At 42.3% G+C, this 26,907-nt stretch overlaps 2 protein-coding genes across 4 annotated transcripts in view; one reads left to right on the top strand and one right to left on the bottom strand.

Annotated features, from left to right (window-relative positions):
• Window positions 1-26,907, bottom strand: part of CRACD (capping protein inhibiting regulator of actin dynamics) — a 271,734-nt gene that overhangs the window by 54,839 nt on the left and 189,988 nt on the right. For all 3 annotated transcript variants that reach the window (XM_079920857.1, XM_079920858.1, XM_079920856.1), the window contains one exon: window positions 3,519-3,690. Coding sequence is in view for 1 of the 3 variants with exons in the window: in XM_079920856.1 (XP_079776982.1) it covers window positions 3,519-3,690 (172 nt within the window). In the remaining 2 variants the exon portion in view is untranslated. The remainder of the gene's footprint in view (window positions 1-3,518; window positions 3,691-26,907) is intronic.
• LOC307185575 (coiled-coil-helix-coiled-coil-helix domain-containing protein 2-like) lies at window positions 8,364-8,983 on the top strand (the record flags this gene model as incomplete). Its single annotated transcript, XM_079919863.1, has 1 exon — window positions 8,364-8,983. One exon carries the CDS (start codon window positions 8,364-8,366, stop codon window positions 8,850-8,852), a length of 489 nt encoding a protein of 162 aa, XP_079775989.1. The 3' UTR covers window positions 8,853-8,983.

The following is a 26,907-nucleotide window of genomic DNA, read 5'->3' as shown; positions in this document are numbered from 1 at the left end:
ACTGGCCTCACACAATGATTTGGAAAGTTTCCTCCTATTCTATGCGCGTCACACTCATTCTTGTGTGAAAGTCTCTGCTCATGCCATTCCTGATCTGAAACACCCGTGCCTTGCCTCTCAGCACTCCAAGTCCTGTCCCTTGTTGGGAGACAGCTCAAGTTCTCCTCATTCCTGAGCCCCTTCCTATCTGCTCCAGCCCCACAGTGAGCTCACCCTCCGTGAAGCCCCTTCGGTTCTCACCATGCTTACAGCTGGCGCTTACTGTAAAGTGCTGTAGCTATTCATGATCACAGTAAATGCCAGGTGTTAGGCAGAAATTGGAAGTAGGACAAGTGGTGTCCCAATAAGTAGCAGAGCCTCCATCAGGCAGCTGAAGGCAGGAAGATACCTGAGCCTGGTGACCCAGGACCAGCAGGACAACTCAGGGCCATATGACTAGCTCCCTAGTACGGCCGCAGCAGAATACAGAGGCAGAATAGCAGCAATGCACTCGTTACTGCTTGAATAGTGGCTCAGCAACTTACTAGCAAGTCATTCTCTAGCCCTAGTTTTCTCATCTTTGAAATGGGAATAATAATGTCAATCTCAGAGTCACGGTAAATATTACAGGAATTCACCTATGCAAAACACACTGTATTAAGTTTAATACGTGGTAGCTTTAATATACACCAATGGATATTCTCTGTGAAACAAAAGTTTGTGGTTAAATCTTGGAAATGCTGCAAACTACATCCCTCTTCTCTGAAATTCCCAGGGCACACTGGCATAGTAACAGATCTGAAAAGTCCCATGTAAAGAATCCTATTTAATTCATTTTGGTCCAGGATTTCCCAGATCTCTTTGTCAAACTGACCCTCTCCCCCTTTTAAATTTAACATCTATTCAACACACTTTGGGAAACACAATATTAGCTGTATTTAGTTACTAAAGGAAGTCACATTCAATTGTTAAAAACTGATCACGTTTTACTGTTTTGCTTTTCCCATAGGCATGTATAATTTAAAAGTAGTAGCCTAGGAGAAATAAAGGCTTCTAACCTAGAGAGAACAGAATGCTTTGAAACCCAAAGGAAATGAGAAATTTCAGGCAGAAGGAGATCAATAAAGAGCTATTTTTGGCCATGGAGACATTTCTAGAATTACAGATTCTTAGAGTTTGACAGCATGTTAAAGTTCAGCTCCTTTAAATTCTCACCTAGTGCAGAAGTGCCCTTCATCAGTTCCAATGCCTCTGGCACATACCCAGCCTCCCCATTTTTAAGCAGCTCTAGTAATTAAGAAATTTTCCCTCACATTGGGCTGAAATCTGCCTCCTTGGAACCTCCACCAGATATCATGTTAATGGAATTTTGACTTTTGTGCTGTAGTGAGAGCTGCCCATTTTGGAAATAGCAATAAAAGGCACAGACATTTTTTGAATCCTTACGCAATGTGAAGTAACGTATCTGTTAATTGAACAGTGAACTGAAAATAAGAATGGTTGGAAGCAACATTTTTCATTTTCTCCATCTGTAAATAGGGCGAATAATCAAAAGTTCAGCCATACTGTAAGTGATGCATGTAATATTTACTTTGTGGGCGGAATTATTTTTCAATTGGAAGTTTCTGAGTAGGAAGAGGGAATATATATTTTAAGCAACTTCTGTTTTCCTATTTTTTTAATTTTAAAAACATTTAAAGAGCCTTTTTTAAACTCATCGTCCCAAGCTTATCCTTCTAGCTTTCTGTATTATACAAATAAGTATTAAATAATTAAAATATAGTATATGTCTCATAAATATAGGTTTATCAATAAGAACAGGTAACATTACCTACATTTAATGGAAATGTAGCTGTTTGATCCAATGTAGATTTCCCCAAGGCAAATCTTAAAATCTTTAAGTTTTAAAACTTAAAACCTTAAGGAAAACCCCAAGGGGTAAACAGAATACCACTTAAATGGGAAGAGAACAAGGGTCTAGGGTCTTCTAAGAGTCTAATAAAATTCAGCAAGAAATCAGAGACTTGACAAAACCATAACCTGTTATAAAAAGGACAAGTTGTGTTTTCATAGGACAGTCCTTCCAAAGGAGAACTTTCCAAACTTGATCTCAGATTTTGCCTTGAACTGCTGCTTGGTCACATTTTAGTATCTGTACCTCATTCTGATGCTGTGAAGCAAAAAACGTTCACATTCTTATTTTGCAAGGGAAGAAACCAAAGTAAAGTCAAACCTGATTCGTGCTGGCCAATACTCAATTCTATATTGATACTAACATTCCAACAATTGGGTTAGTTTGGTGCTAGCTGTGTTCTCCTTTCAGTGAAATCGTTCTCTTTGGTTAAATTCAATAGTTTCCCTAATAAAGACAATGGAAAACCAATATAGGCCTGTGGAGGAAAAGAGTCAGCATTACTTAGGGCGAACAAATGCTGTTGTGGGCACTGTAATGCTTAATGTGCACGGCTTGCCTGAGGATTCTGTAACCTGGGCTCAACTGTAGTTGACAACACTGTACTCACAGACAGACCACCGAGGCTGTTTTCGTCTTTGTCCTTCAAACACAGTGAGAATATCACAGGTTACATCATCTATGCCTTCAACACGTACTAGGGCAACTTAATGCAGTGCCAGTCATTCATAGGAAACACTTTTTGAGTGCCTAAGGTGAGGCTGAATAAAACCTGGTCCCTGGCTTCACAGAACTGGCAGCTGAGTGAGAGAGACAGACTAGCCCATCAATCATTTCCAGAGAAAGTAATAAGTTCTTCGCGGGAGCCACGCAGTCGAGGGCAAACGAATCAGAGCGGGTAGTGGGAAAGGGCTTCTCAGAGGAGCTGACTTCTGAGCTGTCAGTAGCAGAACGTAACCATCTCTGACTTCAACTCCCAGCACTCAGGTGAGAAAGTACCTCCTTACCCTGCTTGTCTGAGTTCTTGACACGGTAACAGCCAGATGTAGTGCCTGTGCTCTAAGAGGAAGAGAAAGAGAGAGAAAAGAGGAAAGAGCAACGAGAAGGAGAGAGAGAGGAGAAGGACGACGAGAGGGAGACGGGAGGGGAGGAGAGAGAGAACAAGAAGCAGAAACTAAAAGCCCCATTGTAGGCAGGGTCTGGAAGTTGCTAGACATGGCCAGGGGGATGAAGGGTGACACCCTGTGCCCCAGCAGTTTGCATCCTCAACGCGGGTGTAAAACCTAGTGTACGAACCACCCTTCCTCCTTGCCAGGCAATGGGACAGGGGGACATGGTCTCCTCCAACTCAAGGAGCTTGGGTTGAGCCAAGGCAGTGAGCTGCTGCCTTCCTCCCCCAGAGAGGGCAGCAAGATGAAGGCGCACATCCCTATGCTCTCCCACAAAGTGAGGCCAGACACGTATGCTAATTCCCCGAGGTAACGTCTCCGCACAGAGCGCACTCGCACCCCGGTCCTCCACCTTCCCAGAAGTGGAGCCCATGATGATGCCGCTCTGCCTCCTTCGGGACCCCACTCCCCACCCCGGAACTCCGCTGAAGGTCAGAAAAAAAAGTGCGGGTGATTACCTCAGGCTGTCCTCCAGGGTCTCCTCGTCGGAAGAGAAAGTCCCATTGCTGACACTCGGGGGAGAGCGACACTTGCGCCCTGCAGACGCCTCCTGGGCCGTCGACGTGCCTTTCTTTTTCCTTTTGCCAAACAACTTCTTCAAAGGCTGGAATTTGCCTCCCTTCTTCTTGTCTGTGGATTACAAGATAAACACAGGCTGCAGTTTGACAGGGCTGCCCCTCTGAGCCTAGAGCGAATTACCACCAGGCTGCGAGCCGGGGCAAAGGGCGGCCCAGCTGTTGGAGCCAAGAGCCACCCGGCCGCGCGCCAGCGCCGTTGCTGGGCAGCCAGTGCGCGCAGCAGCCGCAGCAGTGGGCGAGGCGGGCCCCGGGCATGGGTCCTCCGCACCCCACCCCACCCCACCCCCGCCCCGGCTCTCGACAAGCGCCCGCGGGCACCACGAAGGGCTTCCAAGCTTCACGGTGGTCAGCAGGGCATCCCCTGCACATGCCACACGAAGCTGCTGCCGGCTTTCTTTTAACAAAGCAGATGGCCAGGGCCCCTTTCCACGGAAGAAGCTGAGAAAAACACCTATGACAGACAGGTGGTTAAAAGATTTATATATCTATGTATGTGACTTACATATATATATCATCTCCCCTGAGAATCACTCTCTTTCAGCCTTTGTTAGGTAACCGAAGATAACTGCTAACTCATGGCGTAAGCTTTGTCCCCAATTCCCTTCATCCCCATGTATTTCCAGTTTATTCCTCTTGTCTCCTTTTAAGGTCTACTATGAAGAGCCCCCAGAGGAGCTGCTATGAACATCTTTCCATATATTACTTGATCCAGTCAGGACCCAGGCTCACTGCCAGCACTTTCTACAGATATTTTAGGTAATACCTTTCAGTTCTGCTCCTTCAGATACAAATCCCTCCAAATTACTCCATTCCTACCCCAGAAAAGAAAGTGTAAATCACCCTCTACTAGGAGAAGTATCTTCTCAGATCTTTCCTTAAAGAGTCATTTATCCAGTGGTCAATCTTTTTTTAAAATTATTTAACCCTTACTATGCATGACTGCTCTAAGACCTTTACAGATATTAACTCAGTTATCTTCAAAACAACCCTGGGAAGTAGATACTACTAACATCCCTATTTCACGGATGAGGAACCTGAGGCCCAGAGAGATGAAATTACTTGTCTGTGTCATGGGAGACATATCTTGGAAGCTGAAGTCAGGAGCTATGAGGGAAAAGGAGAGATGAACACTCACAATGTGTACAGAAAAGTACTTGCACAAAACACACAGGTACGAGCCCGCAGCTGGGTATCAGAGCCCCCAGATCTCTGCTGGCCAGAGTCTACAGAGAGATCTGGGTACAAAAATGAGGTTAATGATGTTCAAGCTAGTCATCTCATTTCCTCTGGTGATCTGCAGTTCTGGCCTTACTAGGAGTTCACAGAAAATCTGACATGAGGAAGAAACTACTTTGCTCTGAGCAGTGGCGTGAGACAGTGAGGAAGCAGAAAGTATAATCACCAATTACAAAAAGATAACAGTCTGGGCTTCCCTGGTGGCGCAGTGGTTGAGAGTCCGCCTGCCGATGCAGGGGACACGGGTTCGCGCCCCGGTCCAGGAAGATCCCACATGCCGCGGAGAGGCTGGGCCCGTGAGCCACGGCCGCTGAGCCTGCGCGTCTGGAGCCTGTGCTCCGCAACAGGAGAGGCCACAACAGTGAGAGGCCTGCGTACCGCAAAAAAAAAAAAAAAAAAAAAAAAAGATAACAGTCTGGAATGCTTAGTATAAATACAAACACACCTTCAAACTTCATCGATCCCTTAAATAACATACTGTATCACCCTTAAAAGGAAAGGAGATTTACAACATAGCAGATGCCCCCATACATAAGACACTGTGCTAGGCATGTAGTCCTCTGAGTTAAATTATTTAAAAGACAAGGAAATGTGCAATATAATTGAGATCATATCATTTAAAAATGGTAAAAAAAAAAAACCCTAAAATTGGAGTGTTTAATTTCAGAATGTCTGTATGTTTTCAGTGGTTATTTATTCAGGAGTATAGGCCAGAGATTTTCACGAAACCTACTTTTGGTTCCCATCAGTAAAATCTCCAAAGGCTAATATAAAAAATTATAATCAGTAGTTTTTGAAGACCACCACAGAATATTAGGGAAATGTTAGAAGAATTGATTCTATATAAAATGAGTCAATTTAAAAAATTTAAATTAAAAGAATTCTATAAGGTGCCACAAGTATCATTACATTACTACAGAATTGGTCTTTGGCACTGCCTGATGAAATAAGTGAGTACTTTCTCTACAACTGTCCAAGGCTCAAAATATGTAAGTGACATCTGATTCCTAAGTTTGACAGCATCATAGTAAATGGTCAAACAGTCACTTATGCTACATTTCACTTATTTCTGAGGTAAAATTCTTTTTTTTTCCTTTTATATCAATTGCTTTTTTTCCCACTGTAGAAATACCTAACCCCAAATTCTCTAATCAGAAATATTCTAAAAGGCCATAGCAAAATTCTAAAAGTATCCGTTATGATAGCATCATTACCTCCAGCCTTGGCCCACAAATCTAGCTTTTAAGCTAAGTAGAGAATTTTAGAATGTTAGAATTTATTGATAGGGGAAAAAAGTCATCCCTTTCTCTAAAATCAAGGTGGATTTGGTGGGGCTCAGTTGAGCTGGAAGCAAGAGAGTTAACTATAATTAAAGGCAAATTAAATTACAGTTTCTTGCATGGGTATTTAACTAATGGGTGACTTGGTCTACATGGTCAGCCAAGAAGGCTGATGAGGGCCTTTGTAATGCTCGGTGTCTTTTTTTTTTTTAATTGGGGTATAATTGATTTACAATGTTGTGTTAGTTTCTGCTGTACAGCAAAGTGAATCTGCTATGCAAATACATATATCCACTCTTTTTTAGATTCTTTTCCCATATAGGCCATTGCAGAGTATTAAGTAGAGTTCCCTGTGCTATACAGTCGGTCCTTATTAGTTATCTGTTTTATATATAGTAGTGTGTATGTGTCAATCCCAATCTTCCAATTTATCCCTCCCCCCATTACCCCCTGGTAATCATAAGTTTATTTTCTACATCTGTAACTCTATTTCGGTTTTGTAGATAAGTTCATTTGTAGCCTTTTTTTTTACATTCCACATATAAGCGATATCATAGGATATTTGCCTTTCTCTGACTTACTTCACTCAGTATGAGAATCTCTAGGTCCATCCATGTTGCTGCAAAGGGCATTATTTTGTTCTTTTTTATGGCTGAGTAATGCCTCAGTCCTTTTTTTTTTTTAATTTATTTTTGTCTGCCTTGGGTCTTTGTTGCTGCGCGTGGGCTTTTCTCTAGTTGCGGTGAACGGAGGCTACTCTTCATTGCAGTGCACAGGCTTCTCATTGCGGTGGCTTGTCCTGTTGCAGAGCACGGGCTCTAGGCATGTGGGCTTCAACAGTTGTGGCACATGGGCTCAGTAGTTGTGGCTCATGGGCTGTAGAGCGCAGGCTCAGTACTTGTGCACGGGCTTAGTTGCTCCGCGGCATGTGGGATCTTCCCGGACCAGGGCTCGAACCCATGTCCCCTGCATTATTAGTAGGCGGATGCTTAACCACTGCAACACCAGGGAAGTCCTGCTTCAAGTGTCTTGAATGGGGGCAGCCACCAGATAAAATATTTGCTGCACTGGTCATATTGGGGGGGGCGGGGCAGAAAGTGAACAGATAGTCTGGGAGAGGACACCAGGGTATGGAAGCCTCAGCTCGGAGAACTTGGTGGGCTTCATGAGGGTACAGAATGGCCTCCTTCAGGTGACCTATCTGTAGAGCTGGCCGCTTGAGGACTGCTTGTAATCCAGGCAGCCTAGCACTTTGTGCTGCATGTTATATGGGCAATCACTTGGCATGAGTCCATACACATCATCCTGGAAGACGTGTCAAAGTCCAGATGTCAGATAGCACCCGCCCTTCTCATAAATTACTTGGGGAAGGCTGCTTCATCAATGCCTTACTTATTAACCGGAAGGTAAAAGAACAGTAAAACCTACCTGAACTCTCCATCCAACAAACAATCCTCTTACCATGAGAAAAAAAAAGATTCTAAGTCCTAAGAACACCAATCTTTCTTCGGAGGGGGAGTCAGAACACAGAAGCTTTTGTTAGAAGTCTGCTTCAAAGTCTTAGTGTTTGGTGACATCTCAGTTATAAAAAAAAAAAATTTCTCCCATTCTCATTTCCGAAATTAATTATACATTCCTGTCAGAAATATCTTTACATTTTAAATAAAATTTAAAAGTTTATTTTTATGATTATTTTATTACTGACTGTGGCAATTAATTATTTTTCCAGGATTAACTTTAGAAAAAACTCAGTAATTGCAACGAGGTCCACCCAACATTCGGACAGCAAACTGTGATTTAGCAACATTAATAGGGAATAAAATTTTATAAATCAGGGAAGGAGCTATACTCTTATTTACTTGATTCCCCAATTTTCTTCTCAATGTTTAGGTCTAAGATCTTTTATATCAAAAAAGCGAGTACTGGGCTTCCCTGGTGGCGCAGTGGTTGAGGGTCCGCCTGCAGATGCAGGGGACACGGGTTCAAGCCCCGGTCCGGGAAGATCCCACATGCCGCGGAGCGGCTGGGCCCATGAGCCATGGCCGCTGAGCGTGCGCGTCCGGAGCCTGTGCTCCGCAACGGGAGAGGCCACAACAGTGAGAGGCCCGCGTACCGCAAAAAAAAAAAAAAAAAAAAGCGAGTACTAAGAAGCAGCCCGGGTCTCCTCCGAGTCTCAATCTTGTAGATCCCACTTCGCTACACATTTAAGATGCCTCGTGGAAGCCGAAGCCTCACTTCCAGCGTGGCCCCTCTGGCCAGCCGGGCACCTCAGATGAGAACTGCACCCAGGCCAGCGCCCGCCGCTCAGCCACCCACAGCGGCTTCACCACCTGCTGTTGGCTCCCCTGCTGCTGCTTCCCGGCAGCCAGGTCTGATGGCCCAGATGGCAGCCACTGCAGCCGGCGTGGCTGTGGGTTCTGCCATCGGCCACACTCTGGGTCATGCCCTCCCTGGGGGCTTCAGTGGAGGAAGTAATGCTGAGCCCTCAAGGCTTGACATCACTCACCAGGAGCCTTGGGGAACCCAGCCTGCACAGCAGCAGCAGAGTGGCCCATGCTTTTTTGAGGTGAAACAGTTTTTGGAGTGTGCCCAGAACCAGGGTGAACTTAAGCTATGTGCAGGTTTCAGCGAGGTGCTGAAAACAGTGCAGATTGGCGAACGGGTTAGCTTCATCAAGAAGTTCCAGTTGGAGGCATGAAAAATCATCTCTCATGACCACGTTGGTTTAGCATTAAAAATATAATTGATAGTGAAGATATAAAGTGTGAAGCCACCAGTTAAACCTCTCCTCGATCATTAATAGCTTTTGTGCTTCAGGACTGCAGTGGAAGAGGGTATTCTCACCATATAGAAGCTCACAGCGATGGTGTTGAGTTTGGGGCTGGGTGAGTGTTTGTGTGGCCACTTAAACATGCTTTTGTTTGTGAATTAATTAGACTAAAGTGATTTTCTTTCCAAAAAAAAAAAAGCAAGTACCTAAATTTTATGAAGCACTTGCAATTCTATGCTACAACCACCATTATGAAAACCTGAGCATGTGTCCACACATAGCCACTCAATAAACTATTTTATGATCAGTTTATGATTTGGGGGCTGTAATAACTGTCTGTCTCCCTGGAATCAACTGGATTAAGTGCATGGTCATCAACAGCAGCTATTTTTCTTGACAAATAACGCCAATTGTCATTGTGAATATATTTGTACAGATGGGGCCTAAAAGATCAAAGCAATTTTCAGAATGCAGTAAAACAGAGCACTTCTGCAATGCTATTAACATTCCAAAATACAACGGTCATATAGAAGGAGTATGGCTTCGCAAAGTATTCTCTAACATTAAAGTATTTAGAATGGCATTTTAGAAGTTTACAACAGAAATTTACTTTTGTTGGGTGGTTGGGACAGTGGGGAGAGGAGGGGAGGGAGAAAAAGAAATGTTATTTCTACTAAATTTGTTTTTTTAATGACTGCAGCTCTAGTTAGGGGTTAAGCATGTAGGCCCCAGAGATGAGAGCAGTTGGCCTGAATCCTGATCCCATGTCTTACTAGCTATGAAACATCTGATTACCAGCCTCTGTGGAAATTGACCATCTTAAATGGTAAGACTGAGTTTATAGGAGAAAAAACAGTGGGTATCACATTTTCTTAATATTTCAGCATTTCTCTGCCATAATTTTTCACATGAAAGAACCTATATCTGCACATACACTGCTTCAGGGATCACAGTAATTTTCATTCTTTAAGTACTGAATTGAATTAATTTATTTTCATCATCCAATAATTACTTTAGGGAATTTGTTTTCATTTAAAAAAGTACTCACTATCCATTATTTCATGGATATAATTACATACCATTTGATGGCTGTATCATCATAATTGCTAGTTTATATAGAAGATTCTAAAAATTAAAAATCGCTGGGCAAGTCAAGCAAATCTGATTCATTTTCCATTTGTCATAAGAATGCACTTCTTACATTTTCATTTCTAAACCTAAAATAATAAAAGCATACAATTTCTCTGCATTGGATTTATACGCTACACTTCCAAATGAGAAACAGAATTTCCTCTCATAGTTCTTCTGGAACATCATAAATGCCTTAGTCTGGAGTTTCTCAGAATGTGCTCTGTGGGTCAGTACCAGGTTGTTATTCAAAGACCAGTACATTTGAGAATCCACGTAAAACAAAGTTAAACATGCTTCTTTACTATGGGACCTTTCAGAGTCTTTACTATGCTGATATCATTATTGTGCTCCAGAAGGGCAGAGAATACGCAGTGCTCCCCAAACTTGACTTTCTGGACATCCATCATGACTAGTGTTCCTCTGAACACACTCGGGGAAACAATGTCTTCACTATTTCTTTCAAATACCTTTTAATTTCTTTAGGTACCATATATTTTATACACACTAAATTCCTCCCCTAAATTCCGGAGCACACTGCTCAGTAAACATGAGTTTACATTACTAGAGTGTACGTCTAGCAATCTTTTTTAACTGAACAGTTTCTTCTCTAAAGTATTCTGATGTTCCAGGGCTAAGAAAAGCACTGCAAAATTCCTCTTAAATTAGTAAAATGATAGGATTCAGGCAACTGCTGTGTACCGTGTCCTAACACGATGCCTCACACAAAAGAGACACTCAGTATACAGATGGACTGTTCCCTATTCCCTTAGAGCTAGACATGCTTTAGAAATCAGAAGTTTTCAGATTGTACAGAGGCATATTTAAACCCCAGTGGGGTCTGTGACAGCGCTTTACAATCAAATGCAGTGTTTCTGGAAAACATTTATATTCACCTTACTTTTTGCTAACAAATGAATTTGCGCCAAACTTACAAAGAACCTTTGGGAGTTTGAAAGTACAGATAAAGGGTGGTGATCTCTTTAGGCAGCACCGTCAGCCCCGTAATCACACTTGTTCTGAAAATGCAAGTTTGTTCCAATGTGATTGACATATGTTATCCCATCCACGAGAAACACTGAGTGCGGAAAACTGCACTCTGCTGAATTGAGGTGTGTAGGAACACACAAACCCCCCCGCCACATACACCTCAAATGTCTACCAGTTCCCGCAGATTGCCACCTGTGTTATGAGATAAACCCAAGCACATGTGGTATTACAGCTTTCTGTCCCATTTTGGGAAAAAACCCCTTCCACAGCCTCACGATAACACAAGTTGCAGCCATCCGATGCTCTAGTCCACGAGAAAACTTTATCTTTTTCAAGGTAAAGTACTATATATATTGGAGTATTGTTTTATTTCTTCATCATTTAACATGTGTAAAACTGTGCTACAATTTTTATTAGGTGCCTACCCTTTTCAATAAGTCACAATTTTTTGTATTGTGCTCCTATCCCATTTTCCCATTAGCCCTTGGTTTTCACTTTGTGATTCTGCATAGCTCATTGATTTTCAGCAATACATATATCATGTTATAGCAAAATTGACTGTATATGCTAAGCAGAACCTACTGAAATAGGTTTGTACTGTATTTACTAGGTCTAAGCAAGGACCAATCGTTTCTTTGGCCCTTTATTTCTCCAAACCGCATTAATTGTTCATTTTTCTGGTTTTTCCCATTGGACTATCTCAGAACCCCCTTTTACATGTTTCACAACAATTCACAAAAGAAACCAAATAATACTGAGAAGCAGTAACAGAGGCAGATACGATTTTTCATGGGAAGTCTCAGTGTTTGGCCACATTTCTCCCACATGCTAGAAGACGTGTGGGTGGTGGTTCTTTTCACTGCCAATTTCTGCCACTTGAGTTTCAGAGGGTGCTGTGAATCAACGCCTGACTCTGAGCGGAGCATACTGGCAGGGGGAGCTGCCCGATACCTTGCCCTGCATATTTGGTTCAGCAGCCAGCTACCTCAACAAAGGCTACCTCTACACGAGGGCTGAACACCTTAAATTCATTTCAATTCAACACATGCTATTGAACACCCAACACCTGTGGGGTCCGTGCGGGGCCCAGCTGGCAGCGCTAATGGGTAAAACAAAAGCTTTAGGGATATCTGAGGCTGTATCAGTCAGGGTTTAATCAGAGAAACAGAACCAGCAGGAGGTGTTTTTGCACGGGCATGTGTGCATGTGCATGAGTATGTGCATGTGCGTGTGTGTGTGTGTGTGTGTGTAAAATACATTAAGAGATTTATTGCAAGAAATTGGCTTATGCCAGGTGGAGGCTGGCTAAGCAAGTTTGAAACCCATAGGGCAAGTCCTCAGGAAGGGCAGGCTGGAATTTGCTGCTGGTTCACAGGTGGAACTTCTTCTCCTAGGGAAGCCTCAAGTCCTGTTTTTAAGGCTTTTCAATTTATAGACTCAGGCCCACCCAGATTATGCTGCTTAATCTCCCTTGCTTAAAGTCAACTGATTATGGACTTTAATTACATACAAAACATCTGCACAGCAACAGCTCAATTAAACAATATTTGTGTTTGATTAAATAACCAGGGAGTATAGCCTAGTCAAGCTGACGCAGCAAAATGATCACACTCCACCCTCTGTCAACTTGGCACTTGTGCTCAGCTCCTCAAACCACGCTTCATTTCCACATAAAGCCAATAACAAAGGCATACTTCCAACTGACATGATACAAGTATCCTACGTACATCTGAAAACACACTAACCCATTCCCCAGAAGAAGGTGTGAAGTCCTTGAGTGATGCTCACACTTCTCCCGTAACTTATGAGACATAGAGTTATTATTAATACATCTTATGTTAGATGACAAGGAGATAAGAAAAACATATTTGGTTAATATATATACACAAACATATTCATAACAAAATAAGGAAGAAATACTCATAGCTATCATGGGTTGTTTCTGCAACGGTCATGTGGTTGTACCTGGTCTTTATAGCTATCTTCTTCCACTACCCATTCCACATTCCTTTTGCTCTCGGCAAGGACCTCAGCTGGTTGTGGTTCTTTGCCTGGTGAGTTGACTCAAACCTGCATTCCTGAGGAACTTGGTCCATTAGCTGTCCTGAACTGGGTTGTTGTAGTTTTTGATTACCGCACAGGACATGGGAATGCTAGTATGCCCTAAGGGACCTCCTCTATTCCAGAAAAACTCTTCCTTACCTCCATTATGTAATAGCAGCAATTTTCCCTTGGTAATCAGAATCAATCACTCCAGCTCACACAGCCACCCCCTTCCTTGCCTGTTGATTGAGAGGAACCCAAAGGAGCCATGTGAGAGTCTCAACAACTAGTTCAGTGGAATCATTGTTGTGTCTCCTAGTGGAAGCATTCCACCTATTGGAACTAAGAACTCTAGACAAGCAGAACCTAAGGTCAAGGGGACAGAAAGAAAAATCTTCCTACTGGATCACTAGGGGTAAAAGAAAATGGAGTCACTCCCATTTCCACCCACTGATTCCTGGACCAATAAGCCTGGCTATGAGAGAAACAGCACCATATATTGGATACTGACTTAGGACATATACTGCATCCGAGAGGACATTGTCCCAGCCCCACCAAGTATTGCTACCTCACTGGCACTGTAACTGAGTCTTCTAAAGGCCGTCCCACCACTATATCAAGCAAGCTGCTACAGGATGATGGGGAACATGGCAAGACTAGTGAATTCCATGAGCATGGGCCTATCAAGTTCCTTGATCAGAAGTGATGCCATGTGACCTACCATTATAGTAGATGAGACAGTATGTAACTGCACGGATGATAGTTTTGACAGAAGCATTGCATGCAGAGGAGGCAAAGCTGTATCCAGAATGTCTGTTCTAGTAAGAACAAAGTGCTGCTCCTTCCATGATGGAAGCAGTCCAATTTAATGAACTTGTACCAGGTAGCTAGATGATTACCCCAGGGAACGATGTCATACTGGAGACTCAGTGTTGGTTTCTGGTCCTGGTGAGTGGAAGTCAATAATGCTGCTGAGCTCACCCACATCCTCCATCCCTGACACCATGGCCATTTTGTTCATGAGCCCATTGGGCAATGACAGGTATCCATAGAATGGGTCATCCTATCCCTTGACTATTAAAATCCCCCTCAGGTCACTCTTTGGAGAGCATCTACATGAGACACAAATATCTTTTTTTTTTAACTTTTTATTTTATATTGGAGTATAGTTGATTAACAATGTTGTGTTAGTTTCAGGTGTAAGTGATATCATATGATATTTCTCCTTCTCTGTCTGCTTACTTCACTCAGTATGACAATCTCTAGGTTCACCCATGTTGCTGCAAATGGCATTATTTCATTCTTTTTAATGGCTGAGTAATATTCCACTGTATATATGTACCACATCTTCTTTATCCATTCCTCTGTTGATGGATATTTAGGTTGCTTCCATGTCTTGGCTACTGTAAACAGTGCTGCAATGAACACTGGGGTGCATGTATCCTTCGGACCATGTTTTTCTCTGGATATATGCCCAGGAGTGGGATTGCAGGATCATACGGTAGCTCTATTTTTAGTTTTTTAAGGAACCTCCATACTGTTCTCCATAGTGGCTGTATCAATTTACATTCCCACCAACAGTGCAAGAGGGTTCCCTTTTCTCCACACCCTCTCCAGCATTTATTGTTTGTAGATTTTTTGATGATGGCCATTTTGACGGGTGTGAGGTGATACCTCATTGTAGTTTTGATTTACATTTCTCTAATAATTAGTGATGTTGAACATTTTTTCATGTCTTCTTTGGAGAAATGTCTATTTAGGTCTTCTGCCGATTTTTTCACTGGGTTGTTTTGATATTAAGCCACATGAGCTGTTTGTAAATTTTGGAGACTAATCCCTTGTCGGTCACATCATTTGCAAATATTTTTCTCCCAATCTGTGGGCTGTCTTATCATTTTGTTTATGGTTTCCTTTGCTGTGCAAAAGCTTTGAATTTAATTAGGTCCCATTTGTTTATTTTTGTTTTTATTTCCATTACTCTGGGAGATGGACAGAAAAAGATATTACTGAGATTTATGTCAGAGAGTGTTCTGCCTATGTTTTCATCAAAGAGTTTTATAGTGTCCGGTCTCACATTTAGGTCTTTAATCCATTGTGAGCTTATTTTTGTGTATGGTGTTAAAGAATGTTCTAATTTCATTTTTTTAACACGTAGCTAGTCTGGTTTTCCCAGCACCATTTATTGAAGAGACTGTCTTTCCACCATTGTATAGTCTTGCCTTGAGACACAAATATCTTAAAATCCTTCACCCAATCAGGGAGGTCTGTCAACATACTTCTTGCCCAGATCTCTCTGTCACCAATTTTCCAATCATATTCCTTCCAAGTCCCTGACCATCCTGCTGAACCACTGGCCACAACCTATGAATTGTTATAGACTTACACCATTTCTCCTTACCAGAAAACAATCAGATGTGCTGACCGACATTCTACCCACTGGAAGGATTTCCCTTCCCCACTGTCCTTCAGGGCTGCCCTAGGATGGGGCTAGAGCATTACAACTTTCAAGTGGTACCTGAATATCATGCAAAACCATCAATAACGAGCCCCAATTTTTCTCTTCCTCAGTCAACGGGTCATAGGGAACTCCCCATGAGGCCATAGGTGCAAGCCGGGAGAGACAAGGCAGTGAGCAGGAGTGGGGACCAGGGGCATCTGCGCCACTTCTTCATATGATTTCCTTGAGCCTTCAGGGCCTGCCTGAACCTGATTTAGTCTACAGCACTTCCTTCTGATGATGGAGTGCTGCATGCATGCCCAGCTTTACGGCTTAGTGGGTCAGACAACACCCAGGTCATAAAGGGCAACTCAGGTCACATGGTAACTTGGTGGGCCATGGTTAAGTGTTGAGTCTCTGCTAACACCCATGGGCAAGCCGAAAGCTGTTTCTCAAAAGGACAGAGTTATCTACAGAGGATGGTAGGGTTTTGCTCCAAAGTCCTAAGGGTGTGTCCTGTGATTCACCTATAGGGACCACCAAAGGCTCCAAACACCATTCCTATCTGCCACTTAGACTTCAAGCAGCCCTGCATCTACTGGATCCTATGGCCCAAAGGGCAGAGAAGCTTGTGCGGTAGCCTGGACCTGTGGCAGAACCTTCTCTTGTTCTAGGCCCTACTCAAATGAACAGTTTTCAGGTCCCTGGGTAAATGGGCCCGAGACCCAGGTGAGGAATATGTTGCCTCCAGCAACCAAAGAAGCCAACTGGGTGCTGGACCTCTTGCTGGTGGTGGGAGGGGCCAGATGCAACAACTTATCCATCGCCTTAAAAGGGATATCATGACATGCCCCAGGCCACTGACCTCTAGAAATTGTATTAATATGAAAATCCCCTGAATTTCAGTGGGATTTATTTCCCATCCTCTGGGCATGAAAAGATTTTACCAATATGTCTAGAGTAATTGGTCTTCTCTGCTTACCATGTCCAATCATCATGTTTGCAAGGTTGTAGCCTCTGTGATATTATTATGCATCACTTATTTCTTTTAAAAAAAACAACAACGATTTTTAAAAGATTCAATGGTCTCAGTTTGCTATTCTTTCAATATTGAACTGTTAACAGTTCAAGTTCAAAATCTTTATGTCTTTACATTGGTACCTTCATTAAAGTGAGAGCTGGGTGGTACTCATAAACCAGAAAAGGGCCCTAAAGAATGTAATGCTTAGGGCTTCCCTGGTGGCGCAGTGGTTGAGAGTCCACCTGCTGATGCAGGGGACACGGGTTCGTGCCCCGGTCCGGGAAGATCCCACATGCTGCGGAGTGGCTGGGCCCGTGAGCCATGGCTGCTGAGCCTGCGTGTCTGGAGCCTGTGCTCCGCAACGGGAGAGGCCACAACAGTGAGAGGCCCGCGTACCGCAAAAAAAAAAAAAAAAAAAAAAAAAGAATGTAATGCTTACTGAGGATTGATGTGGAGGATATTTAGTAACTCATGTGACTATAATGGGTTTAACTGGAAATGAGCTAAGTGGTTAGACAGCTGAAAATTCTGAGAAAAAAATGTAGTAATTATTGATAATAGAGATTCAATTAAGGTTAGTTAAATAATTAGTTACAGATTTCAGAATGATTTGATTGACTAATATTTTTTTTTAATTTATTTATTTGGTTGCTTGGGGTCTTTAGTTGCAGCACGCGGGATTTTCGTTGCGACATGCAGGATCTTTAGTTGCAGCATGCGGGATCTAGTTCCCTGACCAGGGATCAAACCCGGGCCCCCTGCATCGGGAACGTGGAGTCTTAACCACTGGACCACGAGGGAAGTCCCTGACTAATAATTTTTTAAACTTAAGGGCAGGTGCAGTTTTAATCCCCACAGGATAAAAGGTGACTTGAGGGTCAAATTCTCAAACCTTGCCTGAGTATGTAAAATTCTTAGGGATGTAAGACAGAAGCCACTAGGTTCCACTATGTGAGCATCGATTCTTGATAAATTTAGCAGGCATTCTCGATGGTACTAGTGGGAAATGAACCAAGGTCAGAGTGACATTCATGGGTCTTGGAGCCACTGGGCTAAGTGCTTGTTGCTTACTGAGTCGATGACCTGTGAAATACAGATCCAAGTGGAAGCAGAATGAAACCGCTAGTGTTCAAATGGTCTAGGAAAGGAATACAACCTCACCTGGTCCTCTGTGCCTACCTATGGGTAGAGCTACTCTGATATAATTTCTGAAAACAGAAAAAAATACTGTTTTAAAAGATTTTCAGATGAAATTATATAGTCTGTCTCAGTACTCCAGGTTGGGTCAGACAGTCCGGTCAGGCTATGCTTCTTTGATCCGAACGCCATTCCTTTGCACTAATACCAAGTTTCTTTCTTTTGGCCCCTTACTCTGTTCTCACTGGAGAGCGCTCTGTGGGGATGAGGCAGTCCCTTGAGAATCACTGCCCTCCCACCAGGTTTCTCATGCCCAGACTAAATTTTGGACAATAGCTCAGAGAGGTAATAGATTCACTCTGGCAACGTCCTATCCTGGAGAGACAAAAAAGACACAACCACTATCTGTTTTGTAGAACCTTTCCATTAATTCGTGCACCAGATACTGGCAGAATAAATGACAACTTAATCCTGAGATTCCAAGGGTCAGTGATTTAAATTAACACCCGTATCTTGGATGTGTTACTTCTTTGACTAGTAACCACTGGGTTCGTGTGATGTGGGATCAGGGGAAAAAATCCAAAGCTGTCCTTTGCCTTTTATGGTTGGGAATCATTTTGGTGAGGAAATCTAGGTTCTGTGGTGACAGGTGTCTTAGAAATGCAAATATTTGCCACACAACTCCCTGTCCAAAGCCTTCAAGGAGAGTCACAGGAGCTCTACGGGCAAATATTTCTGCTTTTTGGGTTGTCTGTTTAGCATCACCAAGTCCAACAGTGGCTACAACTGTGATGTTTTTGTGTGTACTCTTTCTCAACAATAAAGAGACATGCTCTTCATCTCAACAGGTCATGAGAATGTGGGGAAACAAGCCCCAGAATCTTGAAGATCTGGGTTTATTTAGTCACCGCTACCATTTTCTTGCTTCTTGGGACCTCAGTTTCCACATCTGTAAAATAAAGAGACTAAACTATATACTATCTAAAGTCCCCCCCTGTTCTAAAATTCTATGAACCATTTCTTTAAAAAGTTAGGGAAGTTTAGAATGTATTCTGGCTCATAAAACCTGTAACTCTTTTCATAAATTATCTATTAATTATATTCATTATATTTTCTCCATTCCTGGTTTGTCTCCTAATTACACTTGTTTTGTTACATCATGCTTATTTTGCAACATTAAGGACCTTCAGGGTTTGGAAGAGGCAATATCATAGTCTGCAAGTTGGCAAAGAGAGCCAAGTCATTCCATTTCTTTGTGTCAGAATCCAGGTTCCCAGTCCTAGGAATGACAGTGCTGATAGAGAAGGAATAGTGCCACAATCCTAGAACCTGAATCCCCAAACCTCATCCCCCAGCTGCCTTCCTGGGTCAGACTCAGTGAGGTTTTCTAAGAAAAATGACTACTATGAGCCTCAACTCCGGGCAAAACATGTGGACCTGCCTTGAGACACACTTCTAAGATATCAGGGATTACATTAGCCACTCAGGGTTCTTTTTAAGTTCTGAAGGGCAAAGTCAGATGGGTCCCAGACAATCTCAGATTTATGGGTCAATGATACAAATGGAGACAGCTTTAGTCGATGACCAATTCTGCCCCAGTACATTCAGATTTTGCCAGCCTTGGATTTGCCTGTTTTTCTCAGTTGTATATTAAGGAATGTACACCCTATCTGGATTCTCATTCTACCTAATAATCCCACAACTTTATGCCCTGTCTACCAAACTCAGTCCATCTATGGAGAAGCAGTGTTATTCTGTCTAGCACAAGTCAGCACTACCTCTGCAAGAGTCCTGTTTCCATGGTGATCAGTGCAGATCCGGGATGATGACTAATCAACAAATATTGACTGCAGTCCTACTGGGTACAGGGCACTGAGCTGGCATTGGCATAACACAGGAATTCTTGAGTTCCTCACACCAGCTAATACTCAAAATTTAGAAGGAGAATAATTTGTTTTTCAAAAGTCACAAAGTTTTCAAGATTCTGGCCTCCTATGAGAAAAAGTTGGAGTCTTGCTAGGGGAAAACCCCCTGATAGCAGTTGATAGGGTTTTCTCTATCCAACGATCCAAAGGTTTTAGTGGTAGTGGCGACGGCGGTACGTGTGTGTACTGGGCGTGAGCTGAAAAGAAGATGTAAAGTCTTCCCTAGGGGGCTCATAAAGCCACGGAGGTTTGGTCTAAGGGGAATCCTAAGGCCAGTGTCCTTCAAATAGTGGGTGACAGCCCATTTAGTAGACCCATTTAGTAGACCCATTTAGTGGGATTTAGAATGTTTTAAAACTCAGTAGAAAAGAAGAGAGTGGAGTAGAATACAAAACAGGGTGAGTACAATTTCCTGAAACTTATGTTTCTAGTTTATATATGTGTGTTTCTGTCTATGGGTATTTATGACTTTATACCCACATATGTTCTGATATAAGATATAGTTCTTGCTCTAGATCAAGTCATAAATACTTGAGAAATGCTAATAAAAAAATTAACACACTTCCCAGTAAGCTAGGCATGCATTTCGATGCAGGAGTCAACAACTATTTATCGACACAAGCCATGGCATATGTGGCGGGCACTCTGGCTAAATGAGAGAAAGTAATGCATGCAAAAACAAGCTAAGAGCTGCCAAAGTGATTAAATAAGCTCCCTGACACTGCCAAAGTCAGAGCTGACGTTCATACTGCTGAAATCTCTACTCTGGCTTTGATCATTCTGCTTCTCGAGCAGCGAAACTCTATCTCAGAGTTGACCGAAATCTTCCACTTCTTAATTTAAAAAGGAAGAAAGCTTTATTAAACTTGAGTCTTTATGGCTGTTGAGCTTGGTTTTGGAGCATTACTTTAAAACTCCTAATTTGGAGCCTAACTTTAAAAAAGGTACTATGCTTTACCTTTTGTATATGCTTTACCTTCAATATAAAATTCCTTCAATAAAAAATTTCACGCAGGAAGTCAACTCTGCTTGCACCAGATTCATTTCTGCCCATTCACATCACTTTAGTTTTCAAGTGCCTTTCACAGAACAATTTCAAGGAGTTGGGAGTGACGGTTAAGTCACTACTTGCTTTCCATGTCGGACTAGAGAAGCTAAGTTAGCTGAACAAGGTCAGATGCCAAGTGAGTGAAGAAAACAGGTCCCCGGACTCTGAGCCAGGCAGGCACTCAGATCAGAAGACAGTCTGTTGAGGAATACTCTATTCCTCTCCATCACTTTTGCGAGGATTCCCTTCCTAGACCAATATCTATCCTTTCCTAGACCAATATGAAGCACCAGGAGATTAGGCAAAAGACTGAAGAAGGGCATTCTGGAGCTGTTAAACAGAAGTAACGTATTAGGCTACAAATCACGTGGGAAATTTCAGAACTTGGTGCTCAGCCCCCCAACCACATAGGATGAAGATATGAATGGATTCAAGGAATCTTTAGATATACTCATGAATGATAAATTCCCAGCGGTTACAGGGGACACTTAAGAGATATTTCAAAATATGTTCGTAATGAAATGAAATTGCTAGCAGAGGGGGTAGATGCTATTTTTTCCCATAAAGAATAAGACTAGTAAACTTTGTTAAACTTTGGCTATGTGCCAGGCTTAAAGTTTTACATGTAATATCACACAGCCACTCTGTAAATTATTATTTTTCACATTTTATAAGTCAGGAAACTGAGGCTCAGAGAGGTGAAACGATTTGTCCAGTGCTACATGGCTAAGAAGTGGCAGTGCTGAGATTCAAACCAAGTCTGTCTGATTCCAAATACCACGATCTTAACCATTTTGCTGCATTCCCAACGTGTGTCTTGGTGACACTACTTGACACCAAGTCAAGTACATGAGGCAGATGAGCTCCAGGGTCAGATACTGGGTTTGAGTCTCAATTCACTTACTAGCTATGAGACTCTGGGCAAGTTCCATAGTCTCCTAAATTTCTGTTCTATTGTCTGTAAAATACGAATAATACTACAAAGCTTACTGACTTCTAAGGATTAAATTAAATACTGCATATAAAGTATTTAGCAGAACGTCAGCATGTACTCAAAAAACGTTAGCAATTATAGTGCTAGTTAGTATTAAGAGATTCACTGAATTGATGAATGGGTATGTCTTGACCTTTATGGGGCATTTCTTAGTTGTTACTAAAAAGAGAAAAGATGAGGAAAAGGAGAAGGGAGAGGAGAAGAGTGGGAAATAGGGGACCAAACGGGAGAAAGAAGAAAATAAAGAGGAAAAAAGAATGTTAAGAAGTACTTAATGAGAAAAAAAGTTAAAGAGCTTTAGATATTTGTCAGAGTAATTCAGATTTACTCAGAAAATGTAAATAAGGTTTCTTGATCCTGTTTCACCCCAATCCCAGAACATATTAAATCTCACTGGCACGTGGTAGTATTCTAGATAGTGAAAGTAATGTTAACCCTCTTTCAGGGTGCCTACGATTCTAGACAAACATATAAACAAGTAATGTTGGTAACATACAGATATACAGGCAATAATAGACATATATACAGTTTGCAATTAAAGTTCAAATAACCATGAGGTGAGGCATTCTCTTGTTTTCTAGGAGGGCTAGAAACCGACCTATATCCTGATAATAGCACTAACTCTGCAGGTGCTGCCAGGCTCTGGGGTAAAAGGCACACAGACACATTCCTAGAGGAATCCTCCGCCCTCCAATACAATCCAAGAGGACTCTGGAAATGGAGGCTTTAGCAGACTCTGAAAGACAACTGTCAAGATAGGGACCTGGTGTTTCAGTGAAATATAGTGCCTCTAAATAATGCACTGAGTCTTGACTGCATCTTAATTTTTAAAAATCCATGCTGATGTTTTCTCTCCAAGCAGACCGTAAGCTCCACGAGGGCAGTGTTCTCTGCTTCCTTGCACCCACCCCTTACGTGACCCACCTAATTGTGGTGGAAGCAAGGAGGCACTTAATAACTATTTCCTGGCTGAGCTGTACTTCTAGCTCACTGAAACTGAGCAGGTTAATTACCAAAGGTTTAAAACACAGAGTCTTTCATGCATGAGCAACACCAGGTCCCTCAAATGTGCATTTTTCCTAGTAAGGCGCCAGCTCTGACTCAGGATGAGTTATTTCGAGAAATATTTTCTAATAACTTGAATGAAGGAAGCTCTCTGAAAACAAATCGCACCGTGCCACCCTCTGTGATGCCCCTGACTTTTCAGTGGGAAACAAATCAGGCTCCTGGTCTGTCTGCAGGGAGAGCCTGCATGAGAACGATAAGCTGAGTATTCTCTAATGGGATCCCACAGCCCTGCCACTGGGGAGAAATTCCACGTCTGGGGCTGCTGGGATGTTTTATTCATTTACTTATCTATTTGGGGAAGGGGGTACCATATAGAATTATCCTCAGCCTCACGGAATCCACTCTCGCATATTATTTATCTTGATAAAATACTGTGGGATGCTGAAAGCAGGAAGCAACCCATGCAAAATCCCCTTCCAAATTTCACGACAGAACTCTCTGGTGAGTTTTCCTCTCCCAGTTATTGATTGGAAGGTCCCCAACTATGGGAAGAGAGGAAAGGAGTTGAGATCCCTCATGTAACTCTGCAAACCAAAATGGGCTTTTCTTTAGATGCCGGAGTCACCACCAGCTGCCACTCAACGACTGCCAGATGACACAGCCGGAAAAGTGGCTGATACATTATCACTCACTCACAACACAGAAATAAAGCCAGGTGAGAAAAGGCCATGCGGAGAACAGTGCTTCATTGTACAGGATAGATCTAGCAACTCTTTTGAGACTTAAGAGTTTCAAAAGATATTGACTACATCTGGGCCCCGACTCTCAGCTGATGAGACAGAAACAGAGGAATAGTTTGCAGAAGGGTCTCAAGCCACAGTGGTTCTTAGGCTTTTAGTCTTTCCCACAACCCCCATGACAGGTGATGGTCACAGAGCACAAAGCTTGGATTATGTGTAACTCCCTGCCTTAGCAATAATGCATCCTTTTCCCTCACATCCAACAAAACTTATTAAAATGAAGGTAAGTGGGAATGGTTTGCAGACGGCTGACTCTGAATGCCCTCAGACTTCTTTTGAGAACTTAAGTCCCTGACTAGTAATAACAGAGTGCTTAGGGGATACACTGCTATAGAAAACTGTTGGATGGAGGCCAGAAGCTGGAGGCCATGCTCTGATGTCATTAAGGGTGACACTGGTGCCTATGTTTCCCCCATTGCCCAATTTCAGACGGCAAGTCCGGGGCCTTTTCTTCACATTCCACACACTTACCTTCTGGGCTCACTAAAGCCTGAAGTTTCCCAATCAAACAAATGAGACTCTTCCAGCTGGCAAATTATCCCAGTCAGAGACACTGCAATATGGGGGGATGCATGGCCCAGTAGGGTATGTAGGGTAAAATCTTCCACAGCACGACTCAGGTAAGGTACAGGTACCGCGGGGTTGGCTTTTGACGTGTAAGGAGAAAACAGCCAGCGGAGGACTCAACTCAGGATTCTGTCCCTGACAGTTACTCCAAGAAACACTGTGTGAAACGGCAGAGCTGCGCTCCACGCTACTGTGCCTGCTTTCCTTCCTGACCCTGAAGTTATCTGTATACCAACTAACTTCACTTACCTTCACCTCCCACACGTGGCCCCAGGTGAAGATATGTACATAGATATATAATCTTGTCATTAAAGTAAGGGAGTTAAGAGGGAAGAGATTAGATATTTTAGTTCCATTCAGCATTTCCTAGTGTTAGAGGATAGGAAAACGGCATCTCAAGGAAGTTTCCCTTCCCCTATATCTGGCAAAATAAAGATCTTCGGAGCACTGCAGACAGGAGATGCGGTCAGGCACTCAGGCTGGCAGGTTGGGGCTGGATGTCATAGTCTTAAGTACCCGCAGGACTCTGCCAATGCCTCCTCTCCATCATGTCTACCTAGAGCAAATGCCAGACACGGCCTCTGAGCAAAACAGACTGAGGCATCACATGAGAAACACATCAGAGTCTATCTTTTGCCTGAATCTCATTTAAAAGAAGAGAGAACGAAAGGAATTAGATGTATGCTAATATAACAATAACCTTAAGTGCAAATTATCTGCTACCTCAACCAAACATTGGAAGTTTGATTTTTATTTCACTTCAATGCAGGGCAATAGGAGAGTGAATGTTTGAGAGAGATTACAGGCAGCAAGGTACCATTAGGTATTCTGCTCTTGCATCTGACTTCAGGAAAACACTCTCCCAGCCAAAGCAATGACTCATCTGCTGCTGCCAATGTTACAACAGGAGCTTGATTTGCTGCAGCAGAGCAAACAATGTAACACTCCTTAGAAGAAAAACTCTGCTGTAGCATTTCTGAAAGATTAAAGTCAGTGCAGAAAATGGAAAAACACTATCACTATCACCCTTTTACGTTAAAGAGAGATGACCCAACACGACTTGAAAGTACCAAAAGCCTTAGTTCAGAAAATCAGCAAACATTTCTACATCTGTTTGTTTTTCATTTTTGCTGTTTTGTCTTATTTTGTCTTTTTGGCATGTAATGAAATATTATATTATAGAAATCAGGCCCAGGGAGATTTGGGGAGAACCTGAGGTTATACTATATGGACATTCTAAAGAAATGATGAAACTGCTAGCAACTATATGCCAATGATAATTGGTAGAGAGTCTTTAAATTTAGATTCATATTCTCATTCATCCAACAATGATTATGGCCTATCCACTATGAAAAACTCTCTATGGAAAGGATAAAGATATCACCAATATAAGATAGGAAATGATATGCCACATGGGAAGGGGATGGTTATTTCAAGGAGGGAATGATCATTTCTAAGATAAGGAAGGCTTTCTGGTAGAAGAGGAAAAGGGACTGGCCTTAAGGATGAATAAAAACACGGAATGTTCAGAAATCAGGGTGAAGACTTTATGAGTAATGAGCACAGAGATGAAGGTGAGAAAGCGCAGGGAGTCAGGGAGCAGTGAATAGTTCAGATTGCCGGAGGCAGACAAGACTTAGGAGAGCTACCAGACTGGGAGGCCAGATGCGTGGAAGGTCATGACACAGACTAGACAGACACACAGATACATGGAGAGTGGGTTCAGCCTTCCCGAGCTGTAAGCAGGAGTGAAATAAAAACTTTAACAGGACAGCTACAGGGCTGGGACAGCCCACTTCTGGGCCTGATGTTAACTCTTTAGTTCCTGTAAAGGATTGAATGGGTTAGGATAGGAAGCGTTAGGACAGCTAGGGTATGGGGAGCGGTGGCACTGGGGGGCTTGGAAGAGGTTACCATTTACCAACGAGTACAGAGTATTTCATAATTTTAGCAACTGATACAACCAGACCAATGTATGCTAGCTGGATTTCAGTTCTAAGGTAAGGTAGATAGATAGATAAAGAGAGAGACAAATAAATAAATAAATACATGCCAAAAACTAACTAAAGCTTCTGTTTTTCAGATCGTGGACTGGATCTCTACTTGGATATCCCATAGACACCTCAAACTCAGTCAGTCTAAAACGAAACCCGTCATATTCTTTCCTAAGCAGGTAACATCTTATGATCACTTCAGGAAACAGCATCATAAACTACTCAGGCACTCATGTCATGATCTGGGAATCACTATCAGGCCTATAACATCATTGCCAGCATAAGAAACCCCTTCCTAGCTTGGGGGAACCATCATTGCATGAATTTTGATGGGAGCCAGGTCAACTCTCTCTTTCACACTCTATGCTTCTGTCTTCAGAACCTTCTAAAGTTTCCAGAACATATCAAATATAAGGTGGTCCTGAATCTCAGGCATTCTCACATTTTTCCAGGAAGACCATCTTCCCATTCCCTGACTTCGATCACTATACATACATAATATTTTAGGGATATAGTTGAAATACAGTCAAAACATGTTCTTAAAATATTATATTAATTTAATTATGCCTATGTTAAATTAAGTAATATATTAATCTGGAAATACTCTATTATTCAACTATGACATTTTATAAATCAATAATAAACAGTTTTTGATAATTTCTTTAATAATCTTTCTATTTCTCTTCTCACGCTTTCTGAAACTTATATTAATAATATGTTGGACTTACTGGAATATTCTCCAGTTTTCTCACTTTTTCTCACCATTGCCCATCTTTTTTTCTTTTTTTTTTAACTCTCTGGGAAATTTCTGCAATTTCATCTTCCAAACTTTTTACTGAACTATCTACTTTGTAAATGATTAATTTCCGAGAGTTCTTTCTTATCCTCTGA

Source organism: Stenella coeruleoalba (assembly GCF_951394435.1).
Source record: "Stenella coeruleoalba genome assembly, chromosome: 4".
NCBI lineage: Eukaryota > Metazoa > Chordata > Mammalia > Artiodactyla > Delphinidae > Stenella > Stenella coeruleoalba.
The sequence above is the reverse complement of the archived record's forward strand: the minus strand, read 5'-3'. Positions and strand labels throughout refer to the sequence as shown.